The following is a 21,677-nucleotide window of genomic DNA, read 5'->3' as shown; positions in this document are numbered from 1 at the left end:
GAAACTACCCATCGGTAAGCAAATAGGATACTTATGGGGTTGTTCACCACCAAGTTCATTTATAAGATCTGTATTGATATAGTATAAGTCTTTTAATCTAGCATACTTGTTGGTTGCCATGCCAACTAATAAATATATTCATTGTATGAAGAATATTCCTCCCTTGCTTTCTGAAGTAGAAAGAAAAAACACCCCTACACTAACCGTTCGGATTTCATAAATTTAAACTCATTATAGAACTTCCATTCTAACCTTAATCAGTCGACAGATTTCCTTTTAAATTTTCTATTTTACATCCTAACTGACGGCAAATTTTCTCTATTGGAAATCTATTAAAATGTTGAAATGATTTTCAATATCACTTACTTAATGATGGATTCTTTCAAGTTTGTATCACATAGCAATTTTGGCGCGAAAAAACCTAAACGCCACGTCATCGACCGATAAAGAAATCTTTCAAGGGAGTCTAAATTGTTCGATGTTTACAGTTTTTCTTGAAACGAAGTGAAGAATTGTAGATCTCTATCAATGACAAATCTGTTAGGTTTCTGACTGGGTAAATATAAATAAGAGAGAATGGGGTCGTACAACCATCGGGTCGTTGAAAAATAAATAGAAAATCAAAAACTATCAGCATTTGATGGAGATGTCTGTCAGAGAAAGCTTTTAAAAAATCCATTTGATCAAGATCGAATGACACATTTCGACTCAAAGAGTAGAGAGGTTTTGTAAAATGTGAGGAAAAACAAAGGTGATGAGAGAAGTCCACCGTTAAGTTTACATTAAAACCACTTGGTCAATCTTTGCAGGAGTAATTTAAAGAAACAAAATCTCTGTTTTGATTCACTTAAAACATGAAGAGGGTTAAGCGGTCTGGAGGACGGTAGCAATGCCTTGTCAAGAATCAACGCCAGTGGAAAGACGTTGCTCCGGGCGTTTTTCTAAAAGGAGAAGAAGTTGCGTGCGTAGAAGTCTTAAAATTTAGTCTGTGAATTAAAATTAAATGTCCATGCGTGTTGTGATTGATGTCACATGTGACCTTTCACCTCAAGGTTTGTTGGTTTTTAAGAGATTTCGCCAGCACATAATAGTAAATTACTGTTTATGCAAGAAATTATGGCATAATTCTTATCAGTTTTATCGTCGAGTGGGGTTCAAGGGTGTATTTGACCTCAGTGAGCTTTGTATTGCACAGCACTGCCAGCAGAATAAGTAACCTTCCAAATATTACAAAATAAATATCCAAACACAGAAAATTACAGATTTACAGACTCATCGCGGACTTCGAATTTCACTGAACGCCAATGTCAAGTCAAGGAAACAAAATATCGTGAAAATTGTTAGATTATCGAGAAGAATCCGAGACTTAGAAAATTTCTAATTCAGTGTCAAGTAGGAACATCACTTCATTACCCTTGCACCATACAACGTCTTCACACTAAGACGCATACAATGGTGACCACAAACAAAAAGCCTAATTTGTTATTTTCAGTTGTAACAAATACCGTTATTAACATGTCCTTCGTTGTTGTAAAACTTTTATTTCTCACTGTGATAAAGGTAACAGTAGTTTTGAGCTGAGACAAGATTTTATCAGGGTTTCTAGACCACTGGTCCGAACCCCGCTAGTGATCGTTCTGTTTTTTATTTTTTATTATTATTCTTTTTCTTCTTCTTCTCCCGTCCTCTAATTGCAACTGCCACGCGAACATCATTGCACCTAGAGACTTCAAATTTGGCACATAGGTAAAACTCTTCACAAGTAATTTTTTTATCGCAGGACCATAACAATGGGTCACATGACCAGGCGGCCATTTTGAAGTTAAACTTTAACATTGACCTCATTTGCATAAAAAATAATTAATCGGAATTATGTTTTAAATTTATGTAGACCATAGGGCCAGGCTCCTTTATGCCAAATATCAAGGGCGTTTTAAGAATTTTTCAATGACCTTTGACCTGCCCTATACCTATGCAGCTAAGCTATGGCAAAGTTTATTCTGGCCTATGTAAGAGTCCGAGAGGGCTAGTGTCTACTGAACAATGACCTTTGGGGCGGACCAAATTTCATACATGAATTTTTGGGATGCCCATTTACCTTTGACCTTGGCATCTTCCCGCACCTCATTAAATATGCACATGTCTAATTCTGGGCTTCCCAATCGAGCTAGAGGTCTGATTATTTTTGTGTTCGGGGTTAAGTATGTGAACAAAATTTTTTGACAAAATGTCACATGACCAGTCACTTCCTGTACCTAATTAGTTATGCACATATCTAATTTTTGGCTGGCCAATAGAGGTCTGATTTTAGGTACACAGTTCTAACTGTGGGATAATTTTTTTTCACAAAATGTCACGTGACCTCGATGACCTTTGACCTCAAATATACACATATGCCTATAAATCAGTAAGCACAAGAGCTACACCCTTCATATTTGGTAGGATGGGGACCTTATGACGCCATATTTTCTTTTATATAACCATTTAAGTATAAATACTGGGTCGGCACAGTTTTCAGTCAGACATTCGGGATCGTGTCACTTGTGTGTTACTTCAAGACTTTGAAAACTCCATATGGATTTCAATATTTTCAAGACCTTCACTACCACGCTGGATTTATACTTTAGCCTTTAGCCACTCAATCCTGCAAGCTTAGGACTGCTCACTCACTCATGTTCTGTCTCACTGTCTGACGCAACTTTGGAGCTTTGTGCCGTCCCAGCTGAGATATGTAGGCTGTAAACTTTCAGTTTGTACCATATCTAAGCGATTAGTTTTATTTTTTTAAATAAATTTCGTTTTAAAGGAAATCGCTAAGTTCACCTTTTTTCCTCACGTAGCATGGGATATAATTTTTTGACGAAATTTCACGTGACCTCAATGACCTTTGACCTCGATTTCACAAACATACCCATAGCCTTTCATCTTTTTGCATATCTATTTCTCCTATTGCCCCTGTGCATCAAAATGTCTCGAAACCCTGTCATTACTGCTTTACAGCTGTATTTGGCAATGAAATAAGTAAATCCCTGCCAGTTTCAAGTCTAACATATATATAGTGTCTCACACATAGATAATGCTCTAATTGTTTTGGCGCCAAACGGTTTTCGTAATTTACATGTCATGATACAAACTCCTAGCAGTGATTCATGGTTCAAAGGTCACTTAGTGACATCATACTGTTATGGAGCCGGGTATTGCACGTGCCGACCGTGTTATACCTCTGTTTGACGACTTGATCGAGACAGCGTTTGCACTCTGTCTACTGTACAAGTATTTAGGACATTCGAGGGGGTCACCACAGGAATCTCAAATTAAACTTTCACTCGCATGGATCAGGTTCTTGTCGGTATTTGCAATGTTTCGACAAACGTACATCGACTTTTTGATAAACCTAAATCACCACTATGAAAATTTTTACATCCGTGAATTTCAAAACAATCTCAAAAACAAGAATACTACTACATTAAACCAATATTTTAAGTCTAGCAGGGAATTGTTTGCAAGCTGTAACTAACGACAGACTGGCCAATATTATCTGTGTACTATTTAAGTTTCGATACCCTACTATAAACTGTTATCCGGGCACAATTATGGAAGTCAGAACTGATATTGATTTTCAAATCAGGATTTAACCCGAAAAACTCTATCGAGTGTGTCATGGATGTTGTCTATGTGCGTGCATTTTAAATCCAGAGAAATCGCCGCAAATACAAAAAGTACAATAAATATTTCCTATAAAATGTTTCAAGGAAATAGGGAATATCGATCAACAACCTTTCCATGTCTTGTTATTTTGCTCACTGTGAGCCAATAAAACGACAAGAATTGGTAAAGTCATGCGTTAACCTTGAGAATCAGAAAAAATGTCAAGGGTGGGTGGGTTCATAGAGGGTCGTTTTCACGAAAACAACATTTCGAACTGACAAAAACCTGCCAGCAACCAACACAGACAAAAAAATTTACCGCAGTGTGCCCTCTAAATAATAAAATTTCTGAATTTTTGATAGTCAATTTATGAGTTTCTTAACATCTTTGGGTTTTCGCCAAGATATGAGATATATACAATTCCCCTCGTGTCGAACAGCATTTTCCGGGTTATTGGCGTGCATATAATTCCAGGGCGGAACGATTTTAAGACTGGGATTCCTACCTGTCCGTCCATTCCTTTGGCGCGGTAACCGATCAAAGTTGTCATTTGAAAGATTTCAAAATCTTCAAATGATTTCAATCAGGAACTATTCTTCAAAACTGCTGTAGATTGAGGATGCATTAATTTAGATCATGAAAGGTTTCCTTCCAAGTTTCTACAAATAAACTTTATGACTAAGATGAATTTCACGTCTGCATGCGCACGATCCCCGATTGGACGGTTTCCACTTCACGTTTTGTCCATATCTCGCTGGCCATATTAATTTGCATACATTCATGAACAATGAGCTACTCATTTTATGCAAATTATTCAACTGTGCAAGATTTATGCAAAGTAGTTAGAACAATAGTGCACGCAGCTTGCTCCCCTGCAAAGACAAAGATGTAATATCATATTGTGTCTATCACCACATACGAATGTCTATCTAGCTAACACGTCACTTGATTCGCAAAAGTGTCTTTCTCACGCTATGACAGAACTGACATGACAAATGACCGAGACGTCAGTTTTGTAATCTATGCATCATTCAATCAAAAAGTTCATGTCATATTCTGCTAGACGTTTCGTCAGGAGACCGATTTCTGTCAACGGTCTGTTGAAGTGCCTGGATAAGACCGAGCCAGGGGAATACGTATAGTAACTATCAAATAAAATTTGAGAAATTTGTTTTTATCTGAAAGTCAGACACTATTAATGCCTGTGAAATCCGTATTTATCTATTTTTGGAATACTTTATGTTAATTTATTGTTCAATAAAGTGACAGTGACGTTCGGATTGGTCGCGACTTCCAATGCGATCGGTTGATCTATATAAAATCCTGTTCATATTTAGTGAGTTAGTCAGCAAGGACACGGAGCTGATAGAAATATAGCGATGAAAGTCATAACAAAATAATATCATGGGAAATATTGGTTATAATTTTCCCAATTGACGTTACACAGAGCACTGACTGCATGGACGATGACGTCACAACGACCCCAAGGAGGCAATAACATTTATATTGGTGTATCAATTTTGCCTTTGTGTACACTGTGGTGTACAGCAGCCGATATGAGAAGTGCCGTTGACACATTTTGTATCGATCAAGCCAACTAAAAGTCCACAAAGAGAATATGTTGATGTGTATGACATCATTATGTTGTCAACATCAACTTCAGCCTACTTGTTTACAACTTCTCTAGACCATGCATCATATATCCAACGGTGATTCGATGAAATAATATGTATAACAGATGTTCAATCGCTTTTCAAACCTATGCCGACATATCCGATGTGTGGGTGTCAAGTGCGTTCTTGATTGAGAACACAGTGCAGTGTATCAATTATACTTTATTTTCCTGGAATGAAAACGAAAATATCACACAATTTAAATTTGTTTTTCAAACTTTTTACTTCAGACCTAGGGTGAATAAACCGACAATTTACATCACGAAAAAAACGAGCATTTGTAGGCGAAAAGTTAAAAAGCTTACAGCAAACTACACAACAGCCAGATAATTTCCCGCCAAAGAATCACAAGTTGTATGCTATGTACCCAGTCTTTTGTAAATGTATATCATATGATGCTATCCAATTCAAAAGGTGAGGGTATTTATTGCACCATTTAAAATTGTGATTATATAGTCACATTGCAAAATGTAAAAAACATTATTGATTATGTGATGATCACACATAATAGTTTAAAATGGCTACTGCAGTAATTTGTTTGTCCATTACTATAACATATGGCAACACAGTATTGTAAGAATGCATGTATCCTGGAGAAGTTGGGGAGAAAATTGTCACATGACAGTGGAGTTTGGGCTTTCTGTAATGCCACGAAAAACATCGTCGGTGAATAATTAGAAAATTACGAATGATAATAGAAGACTTGGACCGTGATGTAAGAGAGGGTGATACTGCATTAACAACATAAAGCTCTAACCATGCTACTGGATGATAATGTAAGTAAATGTTGATGTTACCAGTATTTCATCGATATGTGAAATGAATCGTGTTATACCGTTGCTTCGACTACGATAACAACGATTTGTACTGACATTAAGATACCGTTGTGAAAGAAATCGTCTTTAATAGGCAGTGCAACTTACGACGTGTGTATTGCTCTACAGCTTGCTATTCAAGTATCTCTAGCTCTTGTCAAATCTTGTGTTTTTTCTATCAGACCATTGCAGACTGAAATTACAAAACTTTCAGCAAACAAGTAGAGTTATGTTCCCATAACATACACTTCAGACCTTGCCTCAGGGTGGGTAGATCAACAAGATTTCTTTCTGGGCCGCAATACAATTTGATACTCCATAAAAACTTCAAAACCTTGAATTTTAATCTCTTCATTTTTGATCACTGATAGTTTTTCTGGAAGGTGTTTGCGTTCACTGTCTGTCAACAACAGCCAGAGTGGAAGCAATTTTAAAATTTAAAACTTGTTTTAAAATTGTCAAATCACCAACGACTTTGAACCTTTTTCTCATCTTACAAGTGACCACAAGACAACAGTTGAAGGCCAGTGGTTTACTAAAGATCAGATCAGGCAGGACCCAGTTCATCGGAAATATTTTTATTCTACCTTAGTCGCTGACTTCCGTATGTTTCACACTTACCATCTATGCCAACACTACGAGTTATATGTGAGTGAATTTATCAAATTAATCCAATTGTTTGTTCTGCGGGTAACACTCCAACAAATGTCAGTGTGCCGAACACAGTGTCGGTCGTGATTTCTGTAGTTGTCAATCTGTAAAATCATTTTCTACAAAAGCATAGGCTTAAAGATGAAATGCGTCCAAAGTGGTTTAATGGTGACATATTCTGCTGTTAAAATAACACTTTGAAATGTTTTATCCAGTGAGTTCATTTTAATTCGTGGCAGAATATACAATATAATCCGCTTCACGGTTCATAACCTTGTACACTAAGGCGATTAAGACTCCAATGGCTAAATCTTTTTAGTGTTGCCCAGTGTTATATATCATCAAAAGGCAAATAAAATATTTCTGTGAAACAAAGAATTCTCAAAAAATAGCACCCAACAAAATTGCGTTTCATTGACAAAGTATAACGTAAGTTACTTTATCGCCCGTGATTATCGGGTTCTCAAATAAAATTCCATCAGATAATTACTGGTAGAAGTGGAATGTTACCATGGTGACTTTCACTGGGATGTTAGATAGGTGATATACCTCTTTGTTCTACAAAATGAACGTTACTAGGCTAATGCTATAATGCTGAATGCAACTCAATGTCATCCTATAGAGATGTATTTATTCAGCATCCTCTGATATGCATTGTACGCTGCAATATGTAGAGTGTGATTCAGTGTAATTCAGGCACACAAATAATAATGCTGACCAAAGACGAATGATAATTGTTGCTTTTACGTTCATTTTTCATGTATTGTTTTGTTTGTTTTTGTTTTTTGTCTTTCTCACGTCAGCCATATAGGGGACTCTTATCAACAAAACTCATGAAGGCCATGAAGTCAACCGATACTTTACGTTCCGCTTGAAATAATTTAGGATGTTCTGTAAACTTGGCAAGCTCGGGGCAAAATTTTGAAATATGAAACAAGGCTTTTGTGTCCAACCACAGGACGTTCATTGACCTGTCACAAATCCGAATTTCAAAATTAAAACTTGATACGGGATTTGGTAAGCGATAATCCAATCACACTATGCACAGCTGGAAGTTGACAGACAAATCACAGCCCACGTCAAGAGGGAGGCCGTGTTCAGGCCGTAGTACATGGAGTGTGAAATGACCTCTATTTCTAGATTTGCCAAACCTGTAAGATTTCGTGGGTTTAATCCAAACTGTCTAACTTTTAACTATGACCGTGTCCACGAGTTTGTCAGTGCTGAGTTTAGGGCCTGTCACATGAACTAGTGATTTGAAAGAGTTTGGAATATTATTTTTCATTTTTTTATAGGTGGGGATTAATATGCATAAAATGTGAAAAGGGTCGTTATTTTTACGGCACTACATGCATAAATATTCGTACATTTAGGAACTGCAGCAGTTATTATCACATTCATGTCTTAGCTTGGCCTGAGTAAAACACTATGGAGCAATCTCCTAGCTAAAGTTCATACTGACCTATTTCACAGTTTAATGATAAAACTCAGAGCCATTTCTGCAGTCTTAGGCTGTACCATAGCATTGTGACACGATCTCAACAGGATCTGCTGTCAAGGAGGATTTTAGGATCTAGTAGTAGGACATTCCGATTAATTACTGTATTTAAAGGGACAGTAGCTGTAACTTTTGAGGATTTTTCATTATTTTATTGTTTTTAACATCCCTTGGGAGTAGAACAATAACTTTCGATTGGCCTACAAAACTATCGTGAAAAAATCACAATAAGTTCTTGTTACTGGCCTTTCATATTGTCACATTACTAATTAATTAATTTACAAAAAAGGGGAAATGTGATCCAAATCACTTGTGCTTCGACAACCAGTAACGGTATTGATGTCGACGTGATCAGTGTGGTTGGGAGGAACTGAGTGTAAAATAAAACACTCTGTGTTAATGTATAGCGTTCATGAATCTCTGCCTGGTGCCAGTCATGCCAGTTTCTGTCAGTCAGTTTCAAAAATGTTTTAAGTTTCCATTTCAGAACTGTAGAGAAAGGTAATCGATCTACTCCTTTTTACTAAAATTAACAGTGCTTTCGTAATAGAGACAATGACAGCAGCGATAATATGGCGTAAAACGAAGTGAACGACAAAGATTTAAAAAAATCGTTATGAAATCCAGCAGAGTTAGTATTCAGTATCTGTACTGTATTTGTCACCCACATCGCCTCTCTCTCTCTCTCTCTCTCTCTCTCTCTCTCATGCATCTATCTCTCTCTGCCAGTATTTTAGCCTTCTCGTCTAAACAGACACGCCTCCAACGGTGACGGAATATTATTTCCGAATCATCTACAGCGATGATGTGAGACTATTTTGACAAGGTCTGTAGTAGACCATACCTGTCACTGCTGCGTAGGGCTCGCATACACGGAAACAGAATGAATCTTTAGGCTCACACTATTCATTTGACAATCGTATTCAATGACTATTGTGTATCATGGTTCAAATGGAGTTGTAACATAGACCACACGATGTCGATTTAATGAGTGTACTTCAAAATAAAAGTCGAAACACGTACATGTCCGTGTCAACATATATGACTGCAGGTTGTACAAATCTTACAGATGCAACTGTTTAACAAATTTTTGAAAAGTAAAGATTATGATAGCTCTTAATATTTCACTACATCATGATCAGATTTTGAAAAATTCCTAAGTTTGTTAACTTTATTCCGCCTGCTAGGAAAGTTCTAGTGGTCACGTGATAACGCACGATCAGATGTGCTATTCATACTTCAAAGAGAATGAGGTCATAGACCCTCGAGAATTTCTCGAGGGGTCATGTTGAGATGTGGTGTGACTGTATACTCATAAATCACATACTCTTGCTTTTGTAAGTAGAGAGCGGGCGCAAGTCAGAAAACATTAAGTGCACTAGGATAGAGGGCGTGATGTCGTTTGACAAACCACTGCTGCTGGCTCCCTGCTACTTTGGAGCAAACTACCAAATGCGCTTTGTTGAAAAATTTGTTTACTTTTTATCGAAAGCTGATATTGCTTCTCTGTAAATTATCTTAATGTCTGCGATTAATTCTGTTTTGCTAGCTAGCTTAGCATCGCAACCTAACCCATCACTCTCACTGAAACTTATCATTCTCCGTAGTTTTGGCAGTAAGTGTATTTCGGAGATATTTCGACGCAATGTTTATTTCATGAGAACAGCTACTGAGGAAGAGACAAGTAACATAACATGCATAAATTCTCTATTTCTTATCAGAGCTAAGATTTCAAGCATTTAATATTTAGAGGAACACAAATTGTTGTGTCTACATAACATGCATAACGACATGTGGTATTGTGTAAGCTCGTTTCTTATATATCCTGAGCATCAGAAAGAAATATAGTGGTGAAAATTTTGTGCATATAGGACAGTTAATTCAATATTAAGTTCGTCCGATACCCTTGGGTAAAGAATAGCTTAATTTTAACGAGTTATCTCTATCGAGGCACCATTAGCGGAAATGAATTACGGTATTTCTTGAATAATTTCCGACCAATCAATGTTCGCCTCGTAATCTTCATTATAAATTCCTGACTCTGAGCATCATAGAAGGAAGTGCCTTTACTGACAAACTTGTGTATTTCTTGAAAGTAAATCCGGGTACCAATGAAAACTCTAGATGTCGTAGCAACGTTGCCAGTGTTATTTTACTTTCCATCAGAGACAAGCGGTATCCTGTAGATTAAAACATCGAAGCATTGGATTATGGGTGATTAAGATATCGGAAGGCATTGGATTATGGGTGATTAAAACATCGAAGCATTGGATTATGGGTGATTAAAACATCGAAGCATTGGATGATGGGTGATTAAGATATCGGAAGGAATTCGATAAGAACGTTTTGAATTCGACAATTTAGCGGCGGAGGCTACAAATCGATCACGGTGACCTTATAAATATCAACTTTACTAAAAATTGGTAGAGACTGATTGTCGATACCAAGCCATCCTTGAAAATGACAACCATTGGTGTACAATGTGCAATATTGAACCTCATATCATAGATCAGAGCGATATGTGGCGACTTCATGTGCTTTGCATATTTTATCGCTCATGACTGGCATATCGGGAAGGCAATTTTTATACTTTGTTCAGTGTTCTCTGACCTTTGAACTACAATGGTCTTACCTATACAGGTGTGTTTACCGGAGCTGAAGGGTAAAAATTGCCAGGGATTCAGACTATTGGAGTTTGGTGGCATGAATCGGCTTGGATCGAACTTCTCTGGATCCGGCCACAGTTTTGGATTTCTGGAAAATGGGAAACATACGTGGTGACATCCAAGATGACATTCGGTCAAAGTGTCTCGCTATCTCCACTATCCATCGCTGCCTCGAAAATTACTTGCATATAAATCAGGTCTGGATCAGGCATTACTTGGACGCACACAAAGAAAGAGACATTAAAATACATAGGTCACATTGATAACCATTCTCTGAATTCATGCTGTAATATGTGATACCATGTCAACTTGATATCCGAATTACAAACGTATGCTACGTCATGACCGAGCTTAAAGAGGACTGACTTCCAAGGTATGATGACAACCGGGAAGAATTGAGTTTTCAAATTTTATAAAGGTTATTCATTGCGGTGAAATATTTACCTTAGCTCCACGTCACAAAGTCTTGTGCGTTGCAGTTTTATTGCTGTTTGTACCAACATTATTGAAATGAAATCCGCGTTGGTGTTATACAGGTGTCCACAGAGTTAATATCATTCGTTTAGAATCATTTATCAATTTGTTTGTTTGTTTGTTGATTACTTACTTGTGAAGGCCAACAATTGATATTCCCATGAGCGTTCCCACTGGAATACGAACACCTCTGATTATATCCTCCTTTACGCATCGCTTTGATACGCCGGGAATCGGGGCATGCAACCTTGAATAAACGAAAGAAAATGTCATACACAACATAGAGAAGACAGAACATTCTATTGCTGATATAGGAAATCCATTGTGAGATGTCAATCACCTTTAGTAAACTGCAAAGTACGTCATACAGTGTAACCTTGGACACTCCCATGTAATGATCGAATAAACACAATGAAAAACATTTTAACAAATCAGCCAAATGAAAGTCGACGATTACACATTCAGGTAGATATGCGCCTCGAAAGTTAAAGACTCAAACTTTCCTCAAGGAACATTTAAACCATTCTTTTTCGAAATCAACAATAAAAATCGGGGGTCATCGTGCAAATTTTGATACTAGAGTAACAAATTACCCAAGATTTAGCGATATTTGAAAATGGTCGCCATTCCTGTGTAACTCTATGGAGAAAAATACAATTTTCGATTTTCGAAAAACTAAGACGGTGGAAAGTTTTCTTACACCAAGAGATTTAAAATGAACCCACACAACAAAGTGTCAGATCGGAAAAGAATGGTAAAAGTTTTAGAGTCCGAATATCTGTCCCCGAGGTGCGTTCTAAATTTAAGTTAGAAACAGAGATGCTGTCAGGGAGAGCAGGATACGTTATTGCATTTGATGTCGTTGTCTGCTGACGTACGTAGAGTCTACAACTACACAAAATGTTTTATCGCTTTCAAATAATCTAGAGATAGAATTTATAATTTTACGTAACCAAATATTCTGGTAACATAATGAGACACTATCTTGTTACAGTACTGGACGATTTACCTTAGACCTTCCTTGACAACGCCGTTGAGATAGGGCATATTTTCCACAGCTTTTGCTGTAATGATATCATCTTCTGACAACATAGAATTAATTTCTTCGCGGGCTTTTTTCTGAACATCCGGGTAACAAGCAAGTGAATACAAGGTCCACATCAAGGAAGCACTTGTTGTCTGTGAAAGAAGCGATGCGATTGTCATTGGAAAGTTACACTTACAGGTTACGACACTGACCTGACAGTTCTCGGAATTACATTAACTAAATTCCGTCGCATCAAGCATGCCATCGTCGTAAACCCTACGCCCCTTTACGGCAACAGCTTGGCGTTTCTTGATTTTTGCGTTGGCTCGCGAGAATGCTAACATGCTAAATGATCCACGCTACAACTTGTAATCTGAGAGTCCCGGTAGTAAAATATGACTTTTAACTAAAACTGATAAACGGTGCGAAAATCGGATAGTTACAGCACGGTTTATCCAACCCAATTACAGCAACATGATTATGCACAACCTATTTAAGTATCCTACGTCGGCTTAGTATTCAGGTTCGAATAACTAAACTTGTCATTGCTGTGCCGACATTTATTGTACATTGTTTCTGATATAAGATAGTTCGGTTTTACATCTGTAAAATGCAGTCATCCTTCTCAAAGAGTGATTGTTCAATTAATTTCAATTCAATATTATTTTATATATCCTTAAACTGGACAATTATAATGGTGGCACGCAAACTCGTACAATTCAAATTGCAAATACAAACACAATACACAAAGCACTACTAACTTACACATTATTTAAAACATGAACTTATATCATTGCTCAGAGGACAACGATACATCCAATCTGTGATTATAACTTCTAGACAGATCATATTCATGAGAAACAAGTGACACTTCCTGAAAGCTGGAATTATATAATTCATTTTCCTTGACGTTACCTACCTCGTGTCCGGCTAACATAAATGTACGAACGTGATCCACCAAATCGTCAGTTTTCAAGCCGTAACGACCCGAGTTCTTCATCATCAGTTCCAGCAAATTACGAGGTTCATGATCAAATCCTACAATTCAAGGTAAACCAAATTTCCCTTTTTAAATTGGAATGAAGAGTTAGTTGGGTATTCGGCCAGGTATCGACAATGGATAATTTTGGTATTGTGGAGACACAACCATGCAGTAATGCACCTGCTGCGTACAGACATGAAAATTATTCGTTATTTTAATCTTAAATGTGAGACTTGACTCAAAGGTGGATCTCGGGTAAGTGTTTAAATTAATAAGTTCTATATTTCTGAAAACACGACCTATTTTTTCTAGACATTGTTCACGATAGTGTCTGTTCTGTATGCAAATGTCGTTCACACTCATCTGACCAAGTATCTGGAGAAATCCACAGAAATAATGGTAAAGCGCCGCTTTTGCTAAAAAATATATTTTAATTAAATTCAATTCCTCGATTTGAGAAAAGACACAAGCAAACCAACAAACAAAAACATGCACACACATAACATTCAGTATCGTAATACTAATTTACCATTTGTTAAATCCTTTTCTTTCTTCTTGACAAGTTCACCTACGAAATCTTTCACTAATCTTACTGACTTCCGGTACTTTGTCCGACCTTTAGATGGGAAGGCTTTCAGAATCGGTATCAGAGAGGATATACTAATTTGAAAAAATAAAGATGAGCAGAAAGTCTGTGACGTCAGAGCAAAATATCGATTTTGAAATGTAGAAAGTGTGATGTATTGACCACCAGACGTTGATTTTCTCTGATAATCGGCGTCAACATTATTAAATTAACATAGAGACAATCTGATTTTTTTCCTTTCTGTATTTATTCCATATGCAAAATCTCATTTTTTTTGATGACTTGAAATAAAAAGTAACCTTCTCCGTCCTCCAATGTCAAGTGCAATTGTGAAAGCTTCAGACAGCTCGCTATGTCCATCTTTTAGAGCATTGACACTGTAACCAAATCCAGCTTGACAAATTACATCTAATGTCTGCAAAGAGAAAAAGATAGTTTTAAAATCCTACTTTCATGAACCGGAAGTCTCACTTTGTTGGTAGGTGCATCTCAAGTATCTGCAACTATTGCCGGTTTTTCAGAGTTTTATAAATAATAAACGGCGATTCAAAATGCTTGAAATAATAAATGGTTTAGTGTTTGAACTTTGGCTGCAAGCTTCACACATAATTTTTACAAAATAAAGTATATTTCTGAAGTTTGGACTCAAATTTATATTCAATAATAAGGCAACACGTCTTACGGCGAATTTGAGGTCGTGTTGACAAAGTTATTAATGTTTAAAGAATGTAAAACGAGAAATGTTGGTCTGTGTGTAAAACCACTCATCCTCCCAAGTTACCAATATCTTGCTGAAGTAAGACCCCTACAAACATTGTCAGAGCAAATTAAGTAATGTGCGACATATTATAAAAACCCGTGACAGTCAAGTCTCGTCAAGTCTGTGTACCTTAACTGTTTTCTAGACTCCAATCGAGATTTTATACAACCGTATGCACACGTACCAATTTCAAGAAATCGTCCTGTATACAAACGTCGGCATACCCATAATCCTTAGAATTTTCTTCAAAAATCTTCCGCTTCCATAGATTGACAAGCTCATTTGCATATTGGTGAAATATAGGTATCATCCCTGGTAAGTTAAGGAACAAGGAATTCTAAATTTATAATTATGGAGTCAATAATATTACGTTTTCCCGTCAACAGTTGGGGTCAGAATAAAAATGCATTGCCCGAGCTCAGGTAAAAAAATAATTTCATCGCCTTTAGAAGGGCTGGTGTAAAATTGCTTTTATGACTCTACGTCAATATGTTAATTGTTTTGTCTGATATCGTGTTAGCGTAATTTGAAGTATTTCAGTGTTCATGAATATGTTCTAGTGATACTAATTATCTACGGAACAGTATTGTCTGGTATGTAAGATATACTGTAATATTTGTCTTTAGATGACGAGTCTCTCTCACCTTTCACTGAAGCTCCAGTGAACGAAGGATTCAAAATCTTTCTCATTTCTGTGTGCTCCTCGCCAGATACAGACAAAAGTCCATGTCCTACAATACTTTCAAAAAACCTGTTTAAAAGACAACATCCCATGTCTGTCACGTGATTAACGGTAAAGAAACGTGACGTAAACGATCATTACGGCTTAATCGGTCATAAACAAGAAATAGCGGTCTCTTGATTCGTACGTTTATGAAACATTGATTATTTCAAGGCGGGAAAATAATATGACGACAATAGAGGAGATTAGCTGCTCGTCAGTGACTGGTGAGTAGCGGGTAGAAAACTGGTGATGGTTGACGGACACAACTGTAGTACATTTGTGTTGAAGTGAATTAATTCAGTACATCATGCTCTGAAAAGTAGCAAATAAGAGCACAGGTATTTGACTTCATTTACTATTATTGACTTCATCTAAAGAGCTGTATGGCCATTTCACTTCGGCCTGGTCATTTCAAAAGGCTATGTCGTCATGCAAATCCAACTTGCCTTTTCCACTGCTTCAGGGAAGTTAATTTTTACATTGTCATCATAGCATGTAGAAGTTCACATTTGAATCAAATACTTACATCTTCTCTCCGACTGTTCGCTGATACTTTTTACCGGATGTAATCACGTGTTTGGCAACATCGGCATCCGTGATTATAAGGGCTTCAGTCAAACCCATGAAGTGACGTGTTAATGTTTGTTCAGCTGGAATGCCTCTGAAAGTGCAAACCATCATACCGTTATAATTATAGAGTTCTTTAGTAATGGTTTTTGAAAGGTTGAACTGCCCTATGAATGTCCGAAAGAGAAGCCGATACACATTTCAAAAGGTTGTTTATTTGAAAGATGAATACTTCATGACACGGTGTTGACAGCTAACCATCAGTTTGGCGTTCAATAGATAATGTTATTGCTATAAATATGACCAATGAATTCTCGTCGGCAATAGATTTCAGTTGTCAACGATTATATTGGATAACACACAAACAACCTGTGTTCAAAGGTTGAAATCAAGGCATTTTGATGTGATTCGCGGAGGAGAGGAAGAAAATATCTTTACAGAAGAAATAAAACTAACGGAAAACACTCCAAGAGTTCAAAGGTAATGGAATTTTAAGGATTACGACTTCTAATGAATTACGTTTTAACTTTGAAGAGCAAATAAACAGTCGCCATAAAGATCTAAGACGTGATAGATACATGAGATGCCTTACTTGACTTCTCCAAACAGATGCTGTAGATAGCGGATGCTGTTTAGCACGGGTATGGAATATCGACGACCAGGAAGCTGGAAGAGATATGTGAGGTCAGTGAAAGGTCAGATGGAGGTTTTCGAAATGAAAAAAAATACCAACGATGACACGTTTATATTTCTTGAGTAAATCTTAGTCACAGAAAGGAGACGAAATCCGTGTGATGTCAGATTGGACAAAACAAAAGGTGGTTTGAGATTTATAAATTGTCATGTGACAATGGAAGCCCTAGGCAATGCTTTCATACAGGAAGACACACATATTATGCTACGATGATGTTTTCGAAATACTCATTTATAGCGAACACGATGTTATATGCTTACATTTTAGAGCTGGAAGTCATGGGTCAGACGAAGTCTATTGGCACATTTCAAGTGTCTCGCTCTTCACTGTATTTATAACTTTTATTGAATGCACCGTTCGTAGTCTAATATTTCAAATTTTTGAAGACAAGGAAAATGTTGAACTTAATGTTACCGCCTTGACCTGTCCTGCTCGTTTCTCAATCATCTCATTTTTGAACGATTTTCCACTGCAAAATTGTAAAACTTACCTTTCCCAGAGGTGATAGCTGGGGACGAATGAATGCAAAGTATACACAATAACAGAGAAAAGCCAAAGGTAAGTAGATTGTGATCACGTCAAACCACATTAGGCTTCGTCCAAGTGTATGAAAACAACCTACAGGGAAGATAGCCATGTTGTCGTGACAAAGTCCTCACTACAGTCAGTCTATAGTACAGAACACAACGCTACGTCTGAATGTCGGTGCAATGCCGTAACGAATGCCACCTTAAACATACAATCACCAATTTTACATTCGCATTGCTGTATACCCGTTCATTTTTTAAATTTTATTTGAAAATAAATTATTGAGTAATCAACGTCTATATAAATATTCTCACTACAAGGTACCAGCCTATAGAATGTGGTTATTAAGGGCATCTGTTGTGAAAAAAATCGGAAGAAAACGCTGTTACGTAATCAGAAAGCCAACACTAACGTTGTGACAAAAGGGAATTGAATTGACATTTATACTAACGAACTGTATTAGACAAATTGTTTGTCGTTAAAATGCTGAATGTCAGAAAGAAAATTCATCGGTAGATTCAAATATTAACAAACAAGGGTAAAACTAAACTATATAGTATTTTTGTTTACTGCCAAATTGCGTTCGTCATCAAACAGACGGAATGTACGCAATCGTAGTGAAGTAAAATATCAGTAACAGACTCGTTTGAAAAAAGGTGTTGGTACCAGTAAGATACAGTCAATTTGTTAGTCAATTGTGCACATACACTGCTTCAATGCTACATGCACTGGTTCATGGTGCACGTACTTGTTCAATGGTGCACGCACTGGTTCAATGATGCATACACTGGGTCAGTGGCCCACGCACTGGAAGCTCTATGGCGCACGTATATTGGTGACCTATATTTGCCAAATGTAAAACTAAAACGGTTGGTCGTCGAAAAGTTGGAAAGTCACATAAGACAAACATGAAACCCTGTGGCCAATCATGAATGTATGAAAAAGTTGTTCCATAATTTTGACAAGGTAAAGAATGATACTGTTATTGACATGAAATGTATGTTTGCCAAATTTCTAGCTTTTATAGCATTGTATCATGATCCTAGCATCCCTGTTCTACTGTGTAACATCAGTTTCTGGTATGTCTCTTTGTTACCAAGACTCAGATCGATGGCTACAAAATGCATACAAACCTGCCTCATGTCCTTACATAAGAAATATATATTTTAACGTCAAAAAGTTCATATCTGGAAGTTATCCAGACTTGACTGATATTTACTATTGAATGTCAAACAAATATAAGCATTTAGTTTATACATGCAATATTTATTACATTCTCGTTTAAATATGAAACGCTTCATATAGAAATAAACAACTGTTCAAAAAGTCTCCCTGCAGCTAGTTTACCAGTCTGGTTCAGTTTAATATTCGTGGTAATCAGTAGCGATATTATACAAAATATTGTAAAAGGTTTCATGCCATTCAGCGTTGTATATATATATTGCAAGTTTCATTTGTTTATTGACGAACAAACAAATAAACCAACATATTTTCTCTTCAAAGATGCGAAAAATTATATAATAACAAATTTTGCAATTTTTTAAGGAGAACGACAGACTTTCCTCGCTCGATTAACGCCAATTTTACGAAAAATCTCTATACAAGGGAGAGAACGCGGAGAAAACTGTGTTTCCATGGAAACACATAGACTATTGTCCGGTTCAATATTATGAATGTCCTGATTGCATTCGGTTATCAGTGTAATCGTGGAAATGTCATCTGTCAATACATCATGATTGTGTGTAACGGAGGGTGTATTCTGATCCCTCGATGTTTCGCTAGTTCTGTACGTTTCGTCGTCGGAGGGCGCCTGATCATTCAACGTAGCGATCAAAGACTCAGGCTGACAAATTACGAACGGCTCAATGAGTGCTAACATCGGAGATTTGTCTATTTTGGCACCGGTGTTTCTTGTTGAAATTATGGGCTTCAGGTCTGCAAAGTTGTTCTGGATCTTCGGACTGGACAGCATTTGACATTTTCTATCCAAGATGTACGTTGAATAACTTGCTCTCGGCACAGGGAAATCCAAACCTCGATTGGCAATATTTTTCTTGAAACGGCAGCGTCTATTCTGAAACCAAACCTACAATTTTATGAATTTTTAAACGACAGAGGGCGTTTGGAGATCAACACTTTCATCGGGTTTATCTGACAAGAATACGCAAAATGCCACCTGAAAACATCCATTGGTTATAATAACTGGTTGTTTACATAGCAGAAAATGTACTGAAAATACACGTTTTAAAATGGACCGAAAGCTCGATTCCTTACAATTAAAAGTTAACCTTGAAATTATCGAGAAAGAGAAAATGATATGCCGAGAATGACAATTCACAGCAAATGAAGTACTTTGGAATTATCAGCTTTGCAAAATTGAAGGTTTCGGTCATTTCATCAAGAATGTAACGTGTTGATCCTACAAAACACTGATACAGTTAAAAGTTACATTCTTAATAGTTAATCGAAAAGAAAATTGTATTAACATTTTTCATATCAATTCAGCATCCATGAATTCAGAGCAATCATGAAATATTTAGATTTTGTTTCTGATACCTGTTATTGAATTTACAAGTAAGGCCAAAAAAAGAAAAAGAAATGTTTCTGGTCAGCGCGCGCGTCACTTGAACAACAGCGCGTCACCCTTTTTTCTGTTTGTGGCCGGCGGCTGTGGCTGACAACAAACCAAAATGGCTGAAGAGAAAGAGAAAATTCTTTGGGGGTATGATCAGTGACTGCATGAACAGTATATATGTGACTATATTGATAAAACTATAAAACTGACCCTCCTCCCTCCCTTGAAGGAAAAAAAATGCACGTCGCCGCACCATTTTTTAAAAAAAGACCTGACCAGAAACATTTCTTTTTGGGGGTCCAAGTAATATTATTTAACAACTCATCATGGCGATTGTGACCGTAAAACTCACTTTAATTTTCTCAGCTTCAAGACCAGTCTCTCGACTCAACATCTGCTTTTCTTCTAGGGTAGGATACATGGTGAGAGTTTGGAAGTAGTTTTCCATAACACTGATCTGTTCGGCTGTGAATAACGTTCTTGCTTTTCGTTTCCGAGTAGTGAACTCATGACTGGATTTCTGATTCGGAGTTTTCAAGTCAGCGACAGATTCAAACTCTTCATGGATGTGGCAGCTTATGTTGCAATTTATGTCAAAACCTTCGATATCTGTAAAATATTGTAATATTATCATGTCAATAAAAACTGGACAATTATTTTCAATCATTTAAATCAAAAAAAGTTTAATAAGTATGTTTATTTCAAATTTATTTGATTGTCTTCTCGCTACATCTTCATGATTATGCAAATTATAGATCCTTTAATGCTGTTTGATGTTCTTTGGTACAAAATGATCGGACAATTAAATACAGTACAGTCATGGAGGTAGCTTTTACCTCCATGGTGTAGCTTTCCTGTGCATTTGCTTAATGACAAGATATACACATACTGCAGCTTTCATGGTTTGATGTCACTGATAGGACAGTGCAGTGGTAACGATGTTTTAACATTTCATTTACGCTTTCCACACCGTGAAGAGCAATTATGTGTACGCTGTCGTCACTTTTTAAGGCGATAATTTGGCTGACAGATCTATTTTTCAAAATCCTCCATTGTCCGGCATACTTTTCAACTGAGCATGAAAACAAAGGGGTTCATTCTGGGCACTTACCACTATTGTAGAGAACGTTGACAGCTTCAGTGATTCCAAGCTCCGGCAGAGGGGGAACAATTTGCTGGTAACTCGTCAGATCATATCCTGGAAGTTCTGCTGGTAGGTACATGGACAAGATTTTTGATTGATCGTCGAAATTAAGACGGGAGAGGTCTTGTGTTGTCAAGTTGCTGGTGACGATTTTGTCGTCAAATGTCCACATCGGATGAAAACCTTCACCCATGGTACAAGTTTTCACGGTGATCACAGCAAGGGTCGATCAGTGTTTAGATGACATGATCCAGTAGTGTTTCAGAATCGGTATAGAGTGTGTTTGAACTAATCGTTTGACAACTCCAACCTCAAAACAATAAACAATAGCAATGGACTGTTGGACCAATGGGAAGTGAGAAAAGTGAATTTAACATCTGCTGAAAATGTTTTGGAAAAATGCCAATGGTGAAAACCGATACGACGCGTGAATTTAACGAACAATAGGTTGTTTTTTATAGAAGGTTTGTCATTGGGTCGATTGTAGATTGTAAGTCGATTGGAAGGTGGCATTGTAAACAATTAGAAGGACGAAAATTTCACTAAATGAGGGTAGCGAAAAAAATTACAACAACGATCAAATGGTTACGTCATTTAGTCAGATCCACTGCGGCCTCCCGTTGTTATCGATGATTGGTCTATTCTTTCACATGTCGCTGTGAGAC

The 21,677-nt window shown here is 37.0% G+C and overlaps 3 protein-coding genes and 1 long non-coding RNA gene across 7 annotated transcripts in view; all 4 read right to left on the bottom strand.

Annotated features, from left to right (window-relative positions):
* Nucleotides 1-4,367, bottom strand: part of LOC139115089 (bone morphogenetic protein 1-like) — a 31,788-nt gene extending 27,421 nt beyond the window's left edge. Inside the window, exon 1 of one of the 2 annotated variants that reach the window (XM_070676981.1) lies at nucleotides 4,154-4,367. The gene's annotated coding sequence lies outside the window, so the exon portion shown is untranslated. The remainder of the gene's footprint in view (nucleotides 1-4,153) is intronic. The other variant, XM_070676979.1, reaches the window with a different exon arrangement.
* Nucleotides 4,368-9,134: 4,767 nt separating this feature from the next.
* Nucleotides 9,135-15,083, bottom strand: LOC139116427 (cytochrome P450 4B1-like). Its single transcript, XM_070679066.1, has 8 exons — nucleotides 14,965-15,083; nucleotides 14,320-14,435; nucleotides 13,964-14,094; nucleotides 13,372-13,490; nucleotides 12,435-12,604; nucleotides 11,559-11,672; nucleotides 10,918-11,039; nucleotides 9,135-10,465 (listed from the first exon to the last, which is right to left on the bottom strand). Exons 4-8 carry the CDS (start codon nucleotides 13,453-13,455, stop codon nucleotides 10,311-10,313), a joined length of 645 nt encoding a protein of 214 aa, XP_070535167.1. The 5' UTR covers nucleotides 13,456-13,490; nucleotides 13,964-14,094; nucleotides 14,320-14,435; nucleotides 14,965-15,083; the 3' UTR covers nucleotides 9,135-10,310.
* A 951-nt stretch (nucleotides 15,084-16,034) lies between these two features.
* Nucleotides 16,035-17,506, bottom strand: LOC139116426 (uncharacterized). The gene is made up of 3 exons (XR_011548286.1): nucleotides 17,256-17,506; nucleotides 16,664-16,737; nucleotides 16,035-16,165 (listed from the first exon to the last, which is right to left on the bottom strand). It is a non-coding gene; the product is annotated as an uncharacterized lncRNA (long non-coding RNA).
* Nucleotides 17,507-18,091: 585 nt separating this feature from the next.
* Nucleotides 18,092-21,276, bottom strand: LOC139116424 (uncharacterized). Of its 3 annotated transcripts, none has more exons than XM_070679063.1 (3): nucleotides 20,980-21,276; nucleotides 20,221-20,477; nucleotides 18,092-19,379 (listed from the first exon to the last, which is right to left on the bottom strand). In XM_070679063.1, exons 1-3 carry the CDS (start codon nucleotides 21,203-21,205, stop codon nucleotides 18,834-18,836), a joined length of 1,029 nt encoding a protein of 342 aa, XP_070535164.1. In that variant the 5' UTR covers nucleotides 21,206-21,276; the 3' UTR covers nucleotides 18,092-18,833. The 3 variants fall into 3 exon arrangements, with proteins under 3 accessions (XP_070535164.1, XP_070535165.1, XP_070535166.1); XM_070679064.1 differs by having other exon boundaries at nucleotides 18,092-19,367; XM_070679065.1 differs by having other exon boundaries at nucleotides 18,092-19,362.
* Nucleotides 21,277-21,677: the final 401 nt, after the last annotated feature.

The sequence above is a fragment of the Ptychodera flava genome, chromosome 17 (genome assembly GCF_041260155.1).
Source record: "Ptychodera flava strain L36383 chromosome 17, AS_Pfla_20210202, whole genome shotgun sequence".
In the NCBI taxonomy this organism is placed as follows: domain Eukaryota; kingdom Metazoa; phylum Hemichordata; class Enteropneusta; family Ptychoderidae; genus Ptychodera; species Ptychodera flava.
Note: the sequence above shows the minus strand (reverse complement) of the source record. Positions and strands in the feature narration are given on the sequence as shown.